This window comes from Ascidiella aspersa, chromosome 8 (assembly GCF_963924565.1).
Source record: "Ascidiella aspersa chromosome 8, kaAscAspe10.2, whole genome shotgun sequence".
NCBI classification, from domain to species: Eukaryota; Metazoa; Chordata; class Ascidiacea; order Phlebobranchia; family Ascidiidae; genus Ascidiella; species Ascidiella aspersa.
This window is the reverse complement of record NC_139454.1, coordinates 18,204,526-18,224,533: the sequence shown is the minus strand read 5'-3', so window position 1 is coordinate 18,224,533 and position 20,008 is coordinate 18,204,526. Positions and strand designations below refer to the sequence as shown.

Sequence of the window (20,008 nt, the reverse complement as noted above, 5' to 3'; positions counted from 1 at the left end):
AATGCTAACCAATTCCCGCCCACAACCATACCAAGTTGAATGCACCCAATCTCGTCCGATGTCGGAAGTTAAGCAACTTCGGGGTTGGTTAGTGCTTGGATGGGTGACCGCCTACGAATACTAATTGCATTAGGCAAAATGTGATTCCTTTAAATTTTGATAATTTTATATAGTTTAGACCCAAAAACGTTGAACAATACTTTCTATGACCATACCAGGTTGAATACAACCGATCTCGTCCGATCTCGAAAGTTAAGCAACCTCGGGGTTGGTTAGTACTTGGATGGGTGACCGCCTAGGAATACCAATTGTCGTAGGCAAAATTTGATTTTTTTTAGATGTATACATTTTAAAAATGTTGACCAATTCTGCCTTCGACCATACCAGGTTGAATGCACCCAATCTCGTCCGATCTAGGAAGTTAAGCAACCTCGGGATTGGTTAGTACTTGGATGGGAGACCGCCTAGGAATACCAATTGTCGTAGGCAAAATTTGATTTTTTTTAGATGTATACATTTTAAAAATGTTGACCAATTCTGCCTTCGACCATACCAGGTTGAATGCACCCAATCTCGTCCGATCTAGGAAGTTAAGCAACCTCGGGATTGGTTAGTACTTGGATGGGTGACCGCCTAGGAATACCAATTGTCGTAGGCAAAATTTGATTTTTTTTAGATGTATACATTTTAAAAATGTTGACCAATTCTGCCTTCGACCATACCAGGTTGAATGCACCCAATCTCGTCCGATCTAGGAAGTTAAGCAACCTCGGGATTGGTTAGTACTTGGATGGGTGACCGCCTAGAAATACGAATTGTCGTAGGCAAAATATGATTTTTTAAATTTATTAAATGTTTACTTTTTTAAATAGTTTAGACCAAAAAATTGCTAACCAATTCTGCCTACAACCATACCAGGTTGAATGCACCCGATCTTGTCCGAACGAGTAAGCCAATTCCATTTAAAACTTAAGAAACTTCTTATTATACGTTTATAACTGAAGGAGCGCAAGACCTTCTCCAATACGAGTCAGGACCCTTATTTGTTTTTGTTTTTTAAAAAGCGGACGCATGACCCATTTTTATTGTTAATGTAAATTTAATTAGGCTTTTCCGCTGGTAAGCGCAAATAAAACAACTCAGGCAACGACGTTAACTTGAAATTAGTAAAAAATGGCAATATTTCTAAAGTTTTGCTAGGTTGCCGAATACCCGAAATTATAAAAAAAAAATTTGGAAACATTTTGAAACATTCCCGGAGAGGAAAACCCTAATCAGATTAAGAAATTATCTAATTCAAGACAAAAAAGTCTCAAATAATGCAAACTAAAAAAATGCTTGCCCAATGATCTAATATTGTTTTTTCTTTGTTTTCGGCAATCTATCTGTCTAAGGATATCTTTTTCGGCAATTAAATCAACTAAAAGCATGGCTTCGTGATCGGTTCATGGTGCCCGTGATGTTATTGGCTGCTTTATAACTGTAAGATTTAGTACAACTTTATAATTTCAGTGCTGGTTATGCATGTAAACAAAAAGTAATAGCATGTGAAGGTAAAAATATTTCATTGACTAATTTATATATTCTGTAAAACTAACCAAAATGTAGTCTAAAAAATAGTATACCCATTCTTAAAACACAAAAGCTAGACTAAACTGGAATGATTGGACAAGAAAAAACTCTTTGCCGGCAGTCGCATCGAATATACTTGATTGTTTCTTTCGTTTTTTTAATTAATGAGCACCATTTTATATATTTGGGTAAATCATTGATAAAAAGGTAAAAAATATAAAAAAGGTGTTAACAAACCCATGCCATGTATTTTAGAATCCCTAAATAATGGTATCAAAATTCTAGAAACTGTGAGTAAGTGATATATTTCAATAATATTTTGGTTTTGACTTTTTTATTTGTATTTAGGTTGTGGTGTTCAAGTTAATGTTGGAAATGAGGTTGTTAATGTTAAAGGTACACAATTACCCAAATTGCGCTTTCTGGCAGTAATACTTACGTTTAACGATATTGTGAGTGTATAGGGCAGGGATGGCGAACCACTGACCCGCGGGTCACAAAGTGACCCACAACAGATTTTTAATGACCCACTTGTCTCTAGTCTAGAAGTATCGAAATGTTGTCAATGTAAAACAATCGAAAATGTGTGCAGAACAACCAAAATTAATTTTGTTTATCCGCTGTAAAACGCAGGTGTCGATAATTTTAGGGAAATTAAAAACTCGCAGCCTAAAAATTCTTAATACCCTGGTTAAACCATACTGAAAGTTTTGTGCTGAACTCCCCTGTAATACCATAAAAATGCTGCACAATTTGTTAACTATTTAGTTTCTTAACTTTCGAGGGTATCCGAATTTGGAAATCGCCCAAAAACCTTGAATTACCAACTCAAGACAAATACACTTACAACGAAGCAGCAGCAAGGCTTTGCATAAAATTAGCATATCTTAAAATATATGACCCACTTGTGCATTTTGCGAGGATTGATAATGTGTTTGTGAATATGTTTTTGCATTAAAATGTTTTGAAATGTTTTGCGAAATGATAGTGTATAATGTTTCAAATTTTAGAAAACATGCGTTGTAAAATAGTAGTTTGATTTTTATTTGCAGAACACCTACAAACAGTGTGTTGTAAGGACAACGGAATCATACCAACAGTGCTTGTTGTACGGTGCATCTCTCCACAGTTTGGTGTTAAATGGAAATGTTCTATTTTGTGGAATAATTTTCACCCTGTTGACAAATATTCGGCTGATGTTCACCAAGATGTTTTTGAGGGTGTTATATATATACCATATGTACTGAAAGTGTTGCTACAGGTGTATACCTAGTGATAATAAGCACTATATCATTAATCTTAACAAATATACCTTTTCATAGACAGACTCTAATTTACTCAAAAAAGTACTTTACCTTGGAAGGCTTAAATTCAAAAATTCCTTACTATGACAATGGGGTTGATAAAAAACCTACCTTATTACTGTCTGAACACAAGCTTTTGGACAAAGACTAGCGGACCCTTCATCAAAACGATGGGATAAAAAAAATAAAGATTTATTTGAACAAACACTTAAATAACTGCAGAATCTTTATAGTTTCACAGTACTGGTGCTTATAGTGATACATCTTCCATTGTTAAATGTAAACTATAGTCCCAGTTGATGACAAGTATTGGAACTTGGGAGATGTTTTTGGCATTGCTTAATATTGTGAACATATTATGTTCTCCACGAATAAAAAAAAATAAAACATTGGTGGATTTGGAGTTACCCTTCAAGAACTTTTTTAAGGATTTAAAATTTGTATCCTCACAGCACCATTACACACAAGTTTCACTATCTTTTAATGTATCCAAGGTTTATCAGAAAAATTGGACCACTTATTCGCTATTCATGCATGCGATTTGAGGCAAAACATAAAACAGATTTGAACACGTCGAGAGTATTGGTGTTATTGAATAAATAAAGACCAGCTGGGCACAATTGTTCGTTAAGTTAAGTTTGAATTAATTGTAAGGAAACTACCCAAATCCCTTGGGTGCAGTACTGTGTTATATATTCTGTAAAACTAACCAAAATGTAGTCTAAAAAATAGTATACCCATTCTTAAAACACAAAAGCTAGACTAAACTGGAATGATTGGACAAGAAAAAACTCTTTGCCGGCAGTCGCATCGAATATACTTGATTGTTTCTTTCGTTTTTTTAATTAATGAGCACCATTTTATATATTTGGGTAAATCATTGATAAAAAGGTAAAAAATATAAAAAAGGTGTTAACAAACCCATGCCATGTATTTTAGAATCCCTAAATAATGGTATCAAAATTCTAGAAACTGTGAGTAAGTGATATATTTCAATAATATTTTGGTTTTGACTTTTTTATTTGTATTTAGGTTGTGGTGTTCAAGTTAATGTTGGAAATGAGGTTGTTAATGTTAAAGGTACACAATTACCCAAATTGCGCTTTCTGGCAGTAATACTTACGTTTAACGATATTGTGAGTGTATAGGGCAGGGATGGCGAACCACTGACCCGCGGGTCACAAAGTGACCCACAACAGATTTTTAATGACCCACTTGTCTCTAGTCTAGAAGTATCGAAATGTTGTCAATGTAAAACAATCGAAAATGTGTGCAGAACAACCAAAATTAATTTTGTTTATCCGCTGTAAAACGCAGGTGTCGATAATTTTAGGGAAATTAAAAACTCGCAGCCTAAAAATTCTTAATACCCTGGTTAAACCATACTGAAAGTTTTGTGCTGAACTCCCCTGTAATACCATAAAAATGCTGCACAATTTGTTAACTATTTAGTTTCTTAACTTTCGAGGGTATCCGAATTTGGAAATCGCCCAAAAACCTTGAATTACCAACTCAAGACAAATACACTTACAACGAAGCAGCAGCAAGGCTTTGCATAAAATTAGCATATCTTAAAATATATGACCCACTTGTGCATTTTGCGAGGATTGATAATGTGTTTGTGAATATGTTTTTGCATTAAAATGTTTTGAAATGTTTTGCGAAATGATAGTGTATAATGTTTCAAATTTTAGAAAACATGCGTTGTAAAATAGTAGTTTGATTTTTATTTGCAGAACACCTACAAACAGTGTGTTGTAAGGACAACGGAATCATACCAACAGTGCTTGTTGTACGGTGCATCTCTCCACAGTTTGGTGTTAAATGGAAATGTTCTATTTTGTGGAATAATTTTCACCCTGTTGACAAATATTCGGCTGATGTTCACCAAGATGTTTTTGAGGGTGTTATATATATACCATATGTACTGAAAGTGTTGCTACAGGTGTATACCTAGTGATAATAAGCACTATATCATTAATCTTAACAAATATACCTTTTCATAGACAGACTCTAATTTACTCAAAAAAGTACTTTACCTTGGAAGGCTTAAATTCAAAAATTCCTTACTATGACAATGGGGTTGATAAAAAACCTACCTTATTACTGTCTGAACACAAGCTTTTGGACAAAGACTAGCGGACCCTTCATCAAAACGATGGGATAAAAAAAATAAAGATTTATTTGAACAAACACTTAAATAACTGCAGAATCTTTATAGTTTCACAGTACTGGTGCTTATAGTGATACATCTTCCATTGTTAAATGTAAACTATAGTCCCAGTTGATGACAAGTATTGGAACTTGGGAGATGTTTTTGGCATTGCTTAATATTGTGAACATATTATGTTCTCCACGAATAAAAAAAAATAAAACATTGGTGGATTTGGAGTTACCCTTCAAAAACTTTTTTAAGGATTTAAAATGTTGTATCCTCACAGCACCATTACACACAAGTTTCACTATCTTTTAATGTATCCAAGGTTTATCAGAAAAATTGGACCACTTATTCGCTATTCATGCATGCGATTTGAGGCAAAACATAAAACAGATTTGAACACGTCGAGAGTATTGGTGTTATTGAATAAATAAAGACCAGCTGGGCACAATTGTTCGTTAAGTTAAGTTTGAATTAATTGTAAGGAAACTACCCAAATCCCTTGGGTGCAGTACTGTGGGGCGCAGCCACAATGGAAATAAAATGTTTATTGCAAATAAACAAGCGACAAACAGTACTTGCGTGTACTTGCGATATACGTACAATAGTTACCTCCAACGTACGCGATCTAGACTCCCGAAGTGAACAGTTTGAGACTGCTCGTTTTTGGTGTAAAATTAAATCCATTATATACTTTATACCAGATGGCGTTAATTAAATTTCATAACAAGTTGCGGTTCTGCCTCGCAAAGAAAAACAGGAAATTCTAAGCAATTTACGAAACACGAGTATAGCAATATGTTGACAGTTTGATGAATTCACACAGGCTGGTGTGACGACGCCACAATGCAAACAGACGGTTTCAATTGAATGAATGGCGACGAAGTGACCAAATTATAGCTCCAAAGTTCAAACTGCTACAGTACCAACCATTTTACCCAAACAATTTTGGGTAAACAACTTTTTGCCCATTATTTTTGGGTAAATAGTTTTGGGTAACTCAAATATGGGTAAAAAACATTGGGCACCGAAACATTTTAACCAAATAACTTGGGTATTTTGCTCTTGGGCCCTAATTGACCGTTTTACCCAAATTGGTTTACATCGTAGAGTTTCGATGAACATATATATCGTTGAAACAAAACTTTTTAAACAGTTTGCCAATGATGGGCTTGTCATAAATTTGGGTAAGTGTCAATTTGGCCTACAACAGCTTGATTTTCTTGGTCATCGGATTGACAAGATCGGTGCAAGGCCATGCCTAGCAAGGTGAGGACTTCAAGAATTTTCGTTTTATTCGTGACGCCGAGCGCATTATATTGCCCGTATACGACGCACTCAAGCACAATGACCAGGGACGTGCAGTCAAGGTGAGGCACTGCCTCACCCGGCAACATCTGGCAAAGAAAAATATACGACGAGCAAAAGTTATATCAGTTATATCTCTACCGCAAATTTTATGTTTCTATACCTAAATCGTGCTTTATTTTTTCTTCTAATTCTGTTGCGTTATTCATAGCAATATCGTTGAAATACGCGAAGTGAGGCAGTGCCAAGCCGTGCCTCTCTCAGATCACAAAAGTTCTATGTACTGCATTATGCGTGCCTTTTTCTTTTGCGAATTCTCTCGGAAAACATGATGAACAATTTAGCTATAATTTGAGGCATGCCTCAATTTTGACGTCCAAGCTATTAAACCTTTTTTTGTCCAGCTTGAATTCTTGAATTCTCGCATAGTGCGTGACATTGACTTCTTGTAGTGTAAAGCTCTAAAGTTGAAGTCATAAATAAAGCCAGACCTGTTGCAAATTTAAAAGTTTTGCATCAGACGACTGGACAAAAAAAAATACACGCAACGTTCAAAGAGATTGATAAAAAAAATAGTGACTGTGTGGATGTCATGGGCGTAGAAATTATAAATATTGTACTCTTTATAATAATTTGTTTTGTAACATTTATGAGCAGTAGCCTACCACAACAGTCGATCACAGGGGCGTCACGCCTTCAATTGTCATGCACAGTTACGTCATAAACGATGTAGTCATTATTATGTCGGTTATATTAAAGTAGTTTTAATACTTTTTAAGTCATTTTTTATTATCTCTGAATGGAGTATTGCGCTAAAACTCAGTCAGTTGCTTTTCGAAACGGTTGCTCAAACTTTATTTTTATTTTTATTAGTACTATACCGTGTTTGTGCTGTGGTTGTTAAAGAAAAACGTGACTCTAAAAAAATTGCGCCTCACCATCTAGGAACCTCACCGCACGTCACTGACAATGACCGTTCGTGTTTGGCTTTTACGGAAGCTAAAAGTTTGACTGCTGTCTCGAGCTCTCTATCAGTACGTCACTATACTCGACATGGACAACACCGCACTCGTGGGTTCACAGCCTTCAAAAGCTTACCGCACCGCAATTTCTGGTCTGCAACTGGAAGACATCCAACTAAACCAGTCCGGAACAACAATACTGTGCGACGTATATACCGAATTTCGCGCCCTATTATTCCAATGTCATAGTTCTTCGACATAGTTCACGGTGTTTCGCGTCCTTCGATTCGGGCTACGCGCAGCCTAATTGGATTAAAGTTTGTATGGCACTGCCTGCAAAGTCAAATTGGTTTATGGGTAAAACAATAAATGGACTGTCAAAAGGCCAAGGTCCACCAACACTCCTTTGGTAAATTACCGGTTCCCAAACAGCCGATGTTCGTTCTTTTTTCACCAGATTCCGTTACCGCCACCCTCGGACGGTAAGATCTTACGCACGCGCGTCCCTTTATGTTTATCAACGCACCCTTTATTATTGCACCGAACCGTACAGGTTGACTTTTCCCATTCACTCTCTTTCTGTGCATCGCATTGTGCAATTGTTTTTTTTTTCACGGAGCACGAACACGAAGCTATAAAGAAAGCGAATCGCTTCAATAAATTAGTTTAGCGTAAACGATCATTCATTCTTATTAGGTATGAAATGCATTTACAAAAGCAAGGCAAAATAATTTAAGACATAATTTAAGACAAAATTTATGCACCATGTAATCCCATTCTGGTGGGGTCGTGTGCACCTAACGGCTAAAATAATAATTATTTCACACAAATCAATAAATTGTAATAAATTATTACTAACCGACTTTTGGTTAACCGGTGGCACATAAGTGACATCAAATTCGCACTTTTTTATTTCGGAAAATTTTCATTCGCATCAAACAAGCACAGTAAGTTTGCGACATTTAGTTTTCCCTACATGTGAAATAACAATAGAATGGTTTACATCTTGAAATCGTGAACCTTATCGCATAAACGGGCGAACCAGCTTGTTTGATTACTGTATTACACACAAAGAAAAATCATACTATGTTCCATTTTCATCAGCACGACGTTTGTTTAGGCCTAATGCTATAAGTTGGCTTAGGGACTCGAAAAAAAATCCTTTATCGAAAAATCAATTTTTTTCGTACTTTAACAATTATTATCTGCGATGGGTAAAAAGATGTCAGCGAAGTTAAACAAGTTGTTCTGTTTTGTATTTATCTCAGCTGTAGAAGCAGAGGAAATAAGTAAGGCAATCTCGCTTATACGTCTGACACGCGATGAAAACATCTGTAGAGCTGATTCCTTAAGAGAACACAGATCATTTGGTTTACGTTGCTACCAATTAAGATCGTTAGTTTGATAGTTTACTTCAGGGGTCACGACGGATGGCTAGTAAACTGTACATTTCACACTGCGAGCCATTATGCGGTCAAACTTTTCCAATAGCATCCAGGATAGTGATGAACCTCACATTCGAACAATGCATAAAATAATGACGCAAGGATTAAACCACCGACAATTCCGTGCACTATTGAATGGACTTGAACGCACATATCCCGATATTTGGCTGCACAACAATGTGCGGTGGCTGTCTCAAACAAATATAGCTAAACGATATTTTCTGCTTGTCTATGCCACACATGAAATAAGTCCTGAAAGATGGACAATATAGATTAAATGCAGCAGAAGATGAACTTCAAGGTTGTTTTGAGAAGGCATCTTAACACCTTGAACAAATGTCTGAAAAGAAAAGAAAGTCCTACATCTGCTGGAGGAGCTTTTGGCTTTGGTCGTAAGATGTCAGTGTTTAACACCGATGTACAGAGATGTACGCTCCATCACTTCCATTTAAAAAATAAGGTAACGGGAAACAAATAGTCAAAATTTTAACGCGTTATTAGCAATGTACAGCGAATCTACTGCGCGGCAAGGTTTTGGGGATAAATCACACAAACTGGGTGAAATGAATCGTCAAATAAGCAATAATTAAAAAAATAGGTATACCGGGTGTGTTTGTACATACCAGACTTTATATTTTTCCTAAGGATGTTGACAGCTGTTAGAATGACCATTTGGTAATATTTGGTTATAGGCAATAAATTAATTGTTGTGGCTTTGTGTGGGTTTTGATTTGTCGAAACAGAAACAAAATGGCTCTTATTTTGGTTTTGGACAAAAATATGTTCAACATATGACACAAACTATACAGTTGTCTCTAATAACAAAAACTGCTTTAAGATTAAAAGTGCCAATTGGTTTTTCGATTTTTTATTGTTTTTTTTTAGATTTTCATCTTTTTTCAAGTTATGGCCGTTATATGAAATAACCACATAACAACTTAAGACGAGCATCTTAACGAAGTGTAAAATGCTCGAAAAAAGAACAAAGGGGTGGGAATTATCAAGGTATTATTGTTTCTGCAAATCATAACAGACCAGTCTGTAGAACATCTATGTTATAGTCCGGTACAGCTGATGGATGGCACAGGTGACCCCTGACGTAAGAAAGGTTAAGAAACACAAGTGCATACGCTGGAAGTTAAACACGTTTTTATTGTCAAATTATGATATATAAATATTTGTTGTTACCAACGGACGCAAGTGTTCTGCATAAGTATTTAAGACTGAAATATCAAGTATATTTCGGTTTAAAAAAAAAGTTAAGCATACAACACGAACTACATTTTTATAGTATATATTTGTTTTGTTATTTTCAAAAGCATGGTGATACACATTACTATAACATGAACACAACTAAAATATACGGTTTTGCAGTGAAAGATCTATTTTTTTATTTTAGACAATTTATTTTAGAGGTAAATCTTGTTGATTTTACTTTCCCTTCTTGGTCACAACGGTTATGTCTTTCTCCACATTCTTAATCACACCAACAGCGACGGTTTGTCTCATGTCCCTGACTGCAAAACGGCCTGGATGAGAAACAGCAAAATAAGCAGGTCAAAAAATACAAACAACAAAGTTTATAATGTTGCATCTTAAAAAATGTGGACTTAAAGTTATAGCCTATAGTCGTATTTTTATTTGTAATGTATTGCAACTGCAAGCTAGCAGACAAGATTCAAAACAAATAATACAAATTTGAAAAATTGCGCGTTACTTCCTTTAGTATTATGATTTTTAACGGGTTACAATATAGGTCATTATCCTCAAAACTATATTTTATTTTGTAACATACGCAAATGTAAATTTCTTTCGGAATGGCGCAAATTGTATTTGACTTTTCATTATAGAACGTAATGAGGAATGTTTGCATCCCAAAGGTGCCATGCGTGCGCCACGCAACCCTAATTTAAACAAAACCTCCCCTAATTATTTGTTATAAAGACATTTTGCTCAGCTTTGCGATAAAATCTTTAAAATAGCAAATCACATTACGAGTTAAAAGAAATGGACCTAATCCTTTTCTCATGAAAGAACACCTTTTCAATGTTACTGGCTTCGAGAATCTTTCCAAAAAGCAATGTTTGTATCATCCGTTTAAAAATAAACCAATGTAAATTTCATGCGCTTCGTTTATTATTTATTTTATTATACGTACACTGTACAACAGCGATAAATCTGCAGGATCGGTTACTATCACAACTGTTTTCCCTAATCATCCAAATTATTTCTAAAACAAGCAATAAATAAATGAAAGATACACACACATGTATAACAACCGTGATTTAGCCCTTCTGAAGCTAGTTGTGATTAAGGGTTAAGGCTTACGTATCATCAGTACACCGAAGCCATCACAGACTCCTCGAATCTGTCGACCAATGATGCAAGCAAGGCAGGCTAGACTAGACCTACCATATGCCCTTTTTAAGGAGGATTAGTCCTGTTTTCTCAAGAAAAGTGAATGGTCCTCTGAGGACGCTCAAAAATGTCCAAATGTCTTCTTTTTTCGCATTTCGAATAAGTTGCTTATACTTTCAACCAGACTTGTAGGCGAAACATAACATTCTGATCTGCTGTTTTCAAAAAGGCTTTGCAACAAATTGCCCTACCATCCCTAACTTCTTGATTGTTATTGCAAACATTGCGCCAAAACAATTGCATCCGAACCTCATATGTCAAAAGGCCTATTAATAAACCATTCACTTTAAAACGTAGGATTTTAAAACGTCCCTTATAAATCTTTTCGTATTCACGAACAGCGAAACCATCGCGCTTGGAACAAATGTATCAATATTTGCGCTCGAGTTGGCCAGCAACACCAAATTTCACATCAAAAATTAATCCGAGAATCCCAGAACAATCAAACATCCCGAAAGTCAGCGTAAAACATCATTAAACTCAAACGTAACAATTCTACTTTCGTTTTACTTGCCGAAAAAAAATGTCCTCTTTCTGGGTGCTGAAGATATGGTAGCCCTAGGCTAGACACTAGCCTGCAGTTATATACAGTACTATCACTTGGTTGTGTTTTCTAGCCTGCCTTACATGCATCATTCATCGACAGATTCGGTGAGACTACGATGGTAAAAATTTTCTGTGTGTCAATTGTTTCACCTAACTTTTTAAATAAAAGTGTTTTTGTTATTTGAGCCAACTTCTAAATAAAACTGTTTAACCACTAATAATTTAATTGACCATGATAGATTTGCCAAACATAACAAACAATCCCAATATTTTTTTAATCTTAAAAAAATCGAATTCTAAAGAAGAACTTTCTTACCCAAAGGCGGGTAGTCCGAGAAACTTTCAACAACCATAGGTTTATTGGGTACCATTAGCACCATGGCTGCGTCACCGGATTTTACCATTTTTGGGTTTTCTTCTAGCACTTTTCCGCTGCGTCGATCAATCTTCTTTTTAAGTTCGCTGAACTTGCAAGCAACATGGGCTGTGTGACAGTCCAAAACAGGGGAATACCCGGCATGAATTTCACCCGGATGATTGAGAACAATTACCTATTTCCAAAAAATGTAACATTGTTTTTCTACTTTCAATTATCACATTTCGAATTTTTTTTATAACACTGTATCAATTTGATTGTAATAGTCTTGTATGGTTCTTAGCCGTTTTAAAGCATTGATTTTGTTTATATATATATATACAAATATACTATTACCTCCAATAAAAATGTTTCATTATTACATATTTATAGCAGATCGGGGAAAAGCAAAACTATTTTAACTGTACACCGCGAAACTATAGAAAATTTAAAAAGTCAAAAACTAGAAACCGCTAGTCTAATTAGCAAATAAAAGCTTTTTATAGTGTTTATAATACAACAGCCCCAAAAGTTTACATTTTACGGTTTGGGAATACTATCTTTATATTTTCAGCTGAAAATAATATGAAGCAGCCGCTGATCATTTTTAAATTCCGCCAATGTGCATAAGTTTTATTTTAAGTTAATGTAATTTGGTAAACGGTAAAACAAAAACACAAAATGTGCCATTTGATTCTCATTTCATATTAAAAAAATATGAGCAAAAAAAATGTATATGTTAAATCCTTTATTACAGCTACAACCCGTTTTCTTCACTTTTCTAAAAAAAACATGCACACATTTTTATGTCTAATAAATTTTTTTATCAAAAATAGAAAATTTATCAGTTGAACCTGTGCCAAAAATGATTTTGCTGCCTTGGGTGGGTCATTTTTTGAATCACCAGCCACGTAACCGCGTCTTAGATCTTTGACGGAAACATTTTTCACGTTGAATCCAACGTTATCTCCTGGCAGAGCCTCGGCAAGTGACACGTGGTGCATTTCCACAGTTTTGACTTCTGCTACAATTTTGCCTGGCGCAAAAGCAGCAACCATTCCAGGCTTTAGAATGCCAGTTTCTACGCGACCTACCGGAACAGTTCCAATTCCTATAAATAAGCAGAAATGTTAGAGCAACCTGCTGATTATCATAACGTTAGGGTTTATAGGCTTTTGTCTAAAATCCTAACATGGTATCGTTGAAACACCAAGGTACATGAACAAAAATAATACACGATCATATAGATTAATAACTTTTCGGTTTAAAACCTAATGTAGTAATATGGTTTTATGAGATCAAACAAATTTAAACAAATGATTTTGTAGTTTATATATTACCTACAAATATACGTCAAATAATTACATGTCAGCTAAGGAAATAAGAAAAAAATTTGTAATTACGAATTCAACGAAATCCTAATTAACCAAACAATTCTTAACGAAAAATACTTTCATGACTTAAACCAAATCAGAGAAAATTTTTAAAAGAAATATGAAGAAAATGAGACAGTTTGGTTAAGGTCGTTTTCTGCAAACTGTGCACTAAGCGCAGCTCTCTCCTATGGCAAGGACATTCGCAACGTAAATTCAGTTACAATAATATTAATTTAGGTTTGAACTTAAAACCTCCTATTTTGTAGATGTCCTGTAAAGGCAAGCGAAGTGGCTTGTCGGTCGGACGTTTGGGCGGCAAAATTGCATCCAGCGCCTCAAAAAGAGTTTTTCCCGATGCGTTCCCTTCCTTTCTTTCCACATTCCATCCCGTATACCAAGGCATGTTTTCCGAACTTTCCAACATGTTGTCGCCATGCCAACCGGATATAGGAACAAAGGCGACCATCTTCGGATTATAACCAACCTTTTTCACATAAGCTTGGACCTCCTTGACGATTTCCCCAAACCTTAAAAAAAATTATATGAGACAACGGTTTTCTCATCAACGATTTAATTGCTTTATCTCTAAAGAGTTATCAGTTTTAGGGCGCGATTTTGCCGTTTCAAATTCGGAATATACGAACATTATTCCCATGTGTTTATTTAAATGTTTTTGCTATGGGAAGTTGGTTGCTGTATACTTTTCATGTAGCTTTAGTCCAACCTTGCTTTACTGTAAGGAGGTTCGGTATTGTCGATTTTGTTCACTGCCACAATCATCTGCTTGACACCCAATGTGTAAGCAAGCAGAGCATGTTCCCGAGTTTGGCCGTTCTTGGAAATACCAGCTTCGAATTCGCCAGTGCTAGCGGCCACAATCAAAACCGCACAATCGGCCTGAAATGAAACATATTTCTGCGCAGCACTACTTTTTCCTAAAATTATTTAACTGTAAGATTTTCTAGGCAAAAGTTATATGAATCAATTTTAAGTATGTTTTTTGGCTAAATATCCCGATTACTTCAATAATAATAAATATTTTTACCAGGATCTGTTTTGTCAACTTAATATGACTTTTGGCAAACTAATATACATAACAAAGAAGTAATAGATTGGAAAGCTTTGCTTGAAATAATACATTGTTTAGTAAAGCGTCATCGGGTGGCTCATGCGTTTGAACAAAACTGCATGTAATGCAAATTTCAGGGTTTGTCTAGATTTTATCGCATTATCAACTTATAGTAAATAACAAAGAAGACGCCTATTTTACATTTATGCAATATCGTACGACGTTTTAAAGTTTTGTGGTAAAGTGAGCGATTTTTACATTCGTCAAAACATTAACTATGCGTTGTGAAGAACGTGCCGAATTAAAGTCTCTTTGTGGTCTACAAAAGCAGTTACCTGTGATGTGCCTGTGATCATGTTCTTAATAAAGTCCCGATGTCCAGGAGCGTCGATGATGGTAATGAAATATTTGGTAGTCTCAAACTTCCACAAGGCAATATCGATGGTAATGCCGCGTTCTCGTTCTGCCTTCAGTTTGTCCAACACCCAAGCGTACTTGAAGGAACCTTTGCCCATCTGATAACAGGTAAATAAGAGATAGTTTCAACTATACTAAACCGCATATATTATTATTTGTATTTTGCGATCTATTTAAGCGATGGAAATTGATATTTTAATTAAAGCAATTGATGTTCTGATTGCCAAATAACGAGTGTGCCAAAAGAATTACCGATATAAACTAAAACCTTTTTTTTTATATTATGTTGCAAACTAAATTATTGTATCGATAAATTATAAGAATTCTTAAATGAAACCTCGGAGAGAAAAAAATCTATTTTAGTTAAATACTTGCAACTGTCTGTGTAACCCGTGTTTAAGTATCTCATTTTTGAAAATTATTAATGCAACTTTTGTTGGCCCATGGCACGTTGCTTAGCTTTAGGCAGATCTGAAAATTGTAACTAAATCTACCGGGTAATATAACAGATATAAAAATAGCCAAGTGGTAAGATTGTTTCTGATTGGTTTAGAAAAAAGAGTTATTCTTACGTCCTGAGCCTCCTTTTCAAACTTCTCGATGGCTCGTTTGTCGATTCCACCACATTTGTAAATTAAATGCCCGGACGTTGTAGACTTGCCAGAGTCGACGTGACCAATTACCACGATGTTGATATGAAGCTTTTTCTTTTCTTTTGAACTAGGCATTTTTTTTTTCAGGTTTAAAAGACACTACACGATACCTTTATTATGTTCCTAAAAAAACAGTTATATTTGAAAGATATTATCAGTTGTTAGCAGTGTTGATTGTCATTATCGAACCGATGTTGGAATTATATCTTTCTGGTAAACTATTTTCTTACTGGTTGCTATAACCTGCGAAAACCTGACTTTTAACCCAAGTTTCCTAACAGACACTCTTCTGTTTTGAAAACTACGTCTTTTTTCTTCGTAATGTTATATCCTGTTGTGATATATTTTAGCTTTTATGTAAGCCAATTATTCAGAAGCAGTAAATTGCATTAACAATTTGCTTGAGTTAACAATTGGTTTAATTCAGTTTTCTCTTATAGAAAGAATGATAAAACTGACGTACAACAACTTGTTCATAATTACTCTTTAAATGCTACGATAAGGTTTAACTAAAACATGAACGGACAATATTCACACGTAATGCGTGACTCACTGAGCAACAAATATGACTAAACTGAAACGCTCAAATCATCGCATTTCCGCCTATACTGTTATGTTTTGTTATGTATGGCCCACACCCAGTTGGCGACTTGTGCGTTAATGCAATATAGTATAGCCTCATATCGAGCATGGTAAATATCGAAGCAGCACTTGAAGCCCTTTGTGAGATTCGATGCGTCGAACTACCATCTTCCGGTGACAAGTGGGTCGACCGGTTAAACTTTCATGTCATTGCTGGTCGGACTACCGGTGTACCAAGGTTAGAGATTACTAAGGGTTCGAAATTAGTACAATAGTCGAACTTCACGACACCTCAGTGAATTGAGCGTTTCGGTTGCTCGGTGTGTTACGCATAACATAACTATATATACACGTTTTTAAACGTCAGCTTCATCATTTTTTTTTCAGTGAAAACTGAACTGAACCAATTGCTAACTCAAGCAAACTGTTAATTTAGTTTCCTACCACTGTTATGATATGTTTCTTTTCTATATTTAAACAACCAAACACCACGTAGTGGCTAAAGTCTATCGCCTGTCAGCCGACAGGATATAATTTTGCGTAATAAAAAGACAGTGTATAACGCACAAAAGTGTAGTTTAGTAAATGTGGGTAAAAGTCAGGTTTCCACAGGTTTTATTTACTAGTAGGAAAATAGTTTGCCAAAATGGTATCATTTAAACATTTGTTCGACTAAAACACTGTTAACAACTGAATATTAGAGCTTTCCTAAAGAAGCCTCGTTAAGGGCATAAAAATTGGGGTCACCACATAGATTTTTGAAGTGCGCTAATGAACAGATGATAGCTTACTTGTATTAGCAACTATAAACTTGAATGAAACACAGTAGGTAAAAAAAGTACATTAGCCAATGCTTTTCGATAATATTTTTTGTGGGTAATATGTTAGACCAGTGGTTCTCAAAGGAACCACCTGCAAAAATATTTTCACGTTTTTTACACTCTTGTTGTAAAATACTTATCATACAAAAAAGAGTACATCATCCGCGAAAAAATGATATTGATTAAGTTAGAGAAACTTAAATAAGTAAGACAGTGCTCCAAAACATTTTTCCACTTGCGGCATACCAACGAAAAATATGTCGATCAACAGATGGCGTTAGCAAATGTCCAAAGCAGCCAAGAGTAAAAGAAGCGATTTACTATAAAAACGTGGCGAAAGCGACCAGAAATTTAAGGAATAAATTCCTTTGTCCTCTGGTTTGGCACCTTAATCTTTTAAAGCTGGTCAAAGTCCTAAAAATTTTATCCACTTGCAACAGTTGATCAGAGAACAGAGACCTTTGGCATTCAAAATACGAAACCTGAAGTAACCCTTAAAACGCACACACCATCGAGAATGTTTACGACTTTCATGGTTAGTTTAATTTTGACCTGTATCCGAATATTGTTTTATTCTCACGTTGTTGTTACTGACTGCAGTTGTATTACTAAGTGCAATGAAAGAATACAAATATCTAAAAATCAAGTGCAATAAAGAAATCTGCAGTACGCTAGTGTAGCCTACCTTAAAAAAGTCTAAATATATTCCTATAGTGTAAATTTGCAATAATACACTTTCTTAGGGTTACATTTTCGTGTTTATGAGCCTTGATTATGAGTTATTAATATATTTACAAAGGCAAGGCAAAAAATTTTGAGAATAACAATGAAAAAAATCTTTTCACTTTATACAGACAAAAGTCATATTAATTTAATTGTAATTAGTTAAATAAAACACTGTATAAGCAACTCTGTAGTTGGTATTGTCCAATTGCAGTTAGAAGTTTGATCCCAATTGCAATCGATAAAAAATTTCAGCCAGAAATATGAGAAGTGACGTGTTGAAAAGCATTGACTTAAATTAACAGAAATTGCCTTTTGTAGATTATATTGATACATTGTGCAACATGCTAAATTGTGCATAAAATAAGTTTAGAGAGATAAGCAACAGTAAACAAGTCGCTGTTTTATCAATATGTAAACTGTAAAAGACGAACAAATAATAAAGGTAATCCCGCCTATAGTTTAGGCACGCGATAAAAACATCTGTAGAGCTGATTCTTTGAGAGAACACAGATTATTTCGTTTACGTTGCTACCAATTAAGCACGGAATCTTACAGGGGTGCATGGAGGGGACACGGTAAGCTGGATATTTGTCACTGCGAGCCATTATGCGCTCAAACTTTTCCAATGTCAAAGAAAGCGATGAACCTTACTGTCTCTAAAAAAGTTAGTTAAACGATTTTCTGCAAGTCTATGTCACACATATAGTAGAGTTCCTGTAAATCTAGCTAGATAAACAATCCAAATTGAACGCAGACAGGGACGCCGGAGCGATTTCAGGGCAAGGGGGGCGACTTTTTTGGGAAGGGCAACATATACCGCAGGCGAGCGTAGCGAACCGAACTATTTGGGGGGACCGGTGGTCCTCCCCCGGAAAAATTTTTGCGGCCACGGCCTCTAGATTGCCTTAAAATGGTACCAAAAATGTTTTAACAAATGTCAACCATGTAATTTTATGAATTTTTTCCATTTTTTCGAAGCTCAAGCCCTACTCCTGTTGGCCCTATGGACTAGTAAAAGTTACTTGAATTTTCTAATTTTTCTATTTTTAAGTTAAACAATTTTTCCGTCGCATAATAACGTTGTGAAAGCAATATATCATTTTTCATGAAAAGGGCACTTTTGCCCCCCCCCAGTGTTTGCCACCGACGTACAGAGATGTACGCTCCATAACTTCCATTTTTTATCTTAAGGAGCAAGAATATTGCGCGGCAAGTTTAGGGGGAAAAGTCAATGAATCGTTAAATGAACAATAATTAAAAAACGAGGTATATCTGTGTGTTTGTACGTACATAATAAATTAAATGTGGTGGTTTTAGTTTTTCGGAAACGGGGCCGAATGGCCTTTTCTATCATAAAATTTTCCGACCGGTGATCTATTTCTAAAGAATACGTGATACTCTCGTGTTGTAATAAAACTATTTGAACAACAGCTCATAGCTTTAGGCCTAATAAAATTTGTAAAGCAAATACGATATGCAAAAATCAATTATTGTGCATTTGGGGCCCCCATGAAATCATAACTACTCATAATCCCCTTTTAACTCCTCAATTTTGAAATATGACAAACTGACTCAAGCCGAACCGAGCCAAAGTGTTATTTTGTCGAAGCCTTTCAGTGCAATTACAGAATGATATCCAACGTAACTACAGTAAAAGCAATATTGAATCCCGAATGACAACAAACTGGTACTCAAAGCGTTTGCTCCATTTGTGACTGATTTCTTTTTTCGTGATTTATTCTTTGGTTTAAGCAACCAAATGTTGTAATTCACTCTAGTGCAGTGGTCTCCAACCTTTTTTATAGGCGACCCCAATTTAAATAAAATCAGAATTTACACTGCGACCATATTTTGGAAACCGTTGTTACATACATGCACCAAAATGATTTATTTTATCAGGAACGAACCCAAAAATTTCAATTATAAGTTTAACACTAAATTGCATTCAGTGCGTTGGTTGCACTTGCATTGTATCAATCCACCAGTTTTTGAAAACGCGACTTCACTTTGCTTGAGATAACCGTCATGCTTTACTTCTACGCGATTTCCGATGTTTCGTTTTTAATATGCACATTGCGCTGAATTTCCGCTAAACCATGTGCTTAAAAAAAAAACAAGTACCGTAGTTTACTCACAAAATTGAACAGTCGGGTTTTCATTGCATCGAAATCAAAAAGTAATATTTACTGGCTGAAATCTTTGTAACCTACAGTAGCACCTCCTCAAGCTAAAAACATCTATGTTCGGTATAGAAGAAACAAAACCTTATCTTTGCTATCTACTCATTCACGTTTAT

General features: G+C 35.4%; 1 protein-coding gene, 2 non-coding genes and 2 pseudogenes across 3 annotated transcripts; 4 read left to right on the top strand and 1 right to left on the bottom strand.

Moving 5' to 3' along the window:
- The first annotated feature begins 201 nt into the window (after nucleotides 1-201).
- Nucleotides 202-320, top strand: LOC146136648 (5S ribosomal RNA; annotated as a pseudogene).
- Nucleotides 321-370: 50 nt separating this feature from the next.
- Nucleotides 371-489, top strand: LOC146136647 (5S ribosomal RNA). Its single transcript, XR_014501638.1, has one exon. It is a non-coding gene; the product is annotated as a 5S ribosomal RNA (ribosomal RNA).
- A 50-nt stretch (nucleotides 490-539) lies between these two features.
- LOC146136646 (5S ribosomal RNA) lies at nucleotides 540-658 on the top strand. Its single transcript, XR_014501648.1, has one exon. It is a non-coding gene; the product is annotated as a 5S ribosomal RNA (ribosomal RNA).
- Nucleotides 659-708: 50 nt separating this feature from the next.
- Nucleotides 709-827, top strand: LOC146136645 (5S ribosomal RNA; annotated as a pseudogene).
- Nucleotides 828-10,145: 9,318 nt separating this feature from the next.
- On the bottom strand, nucleotides 10,146-15,658 carry LOC146136644 (elongation factor 1-alpha-like). The gene is made up of 7 exons (XM_083396066.1): nucleotides 15,503-15,658; nucleotides 14,849-15,028; nucleotides 14,169-14,341; nucleotides 13,697-13,971; nucleotides 12,923-13,179; nucleotides 12,030-12,264; nucleotides 10,146-10,278 (listed from the first exon to the last, which is right to left on the bottom strand). Exons 1-7 carry the CDS (start codon nucleotides 15,656-15,658, stop codon nucleotides 10,181-10,183), a joined length of 1,374 nt encoding a protein of 457 aa, XP_083252192.1. The 3' UTR covers nucleotides 10,146-10,180.
- Nucleotides 15,659-20,008: the final 4,350 nt, after the last annotated feature.

What these genes read in the sequence shown, in the direction of transcription:
- LOC146136644 (XM_083396066.1), bottom strand. Translation starts at nt 15,658, where the DNA reads ATGCCTAGTTCAAAAGAAAAGAAAAAGCTTCATATCAACATCGTGGTA. An exon ending in TGATCACAGGCACATCACAG is followed by an intron (nt 14,342 to 14,848) that starts GTAACTGCTTTT and finishes GTTTCATTTCAG; the next exon opens with GCCGATTGTGCGGTTTTGAT. An exon ending in GGACATCTACAAAATAGGAG is followed by an intron (nt 13,180 to 13,696) that starts GTTTTAAGTTCA and finishes GCTTATTTATAG; the next exon opens with GAATTGGAACTGTTCCGGTA.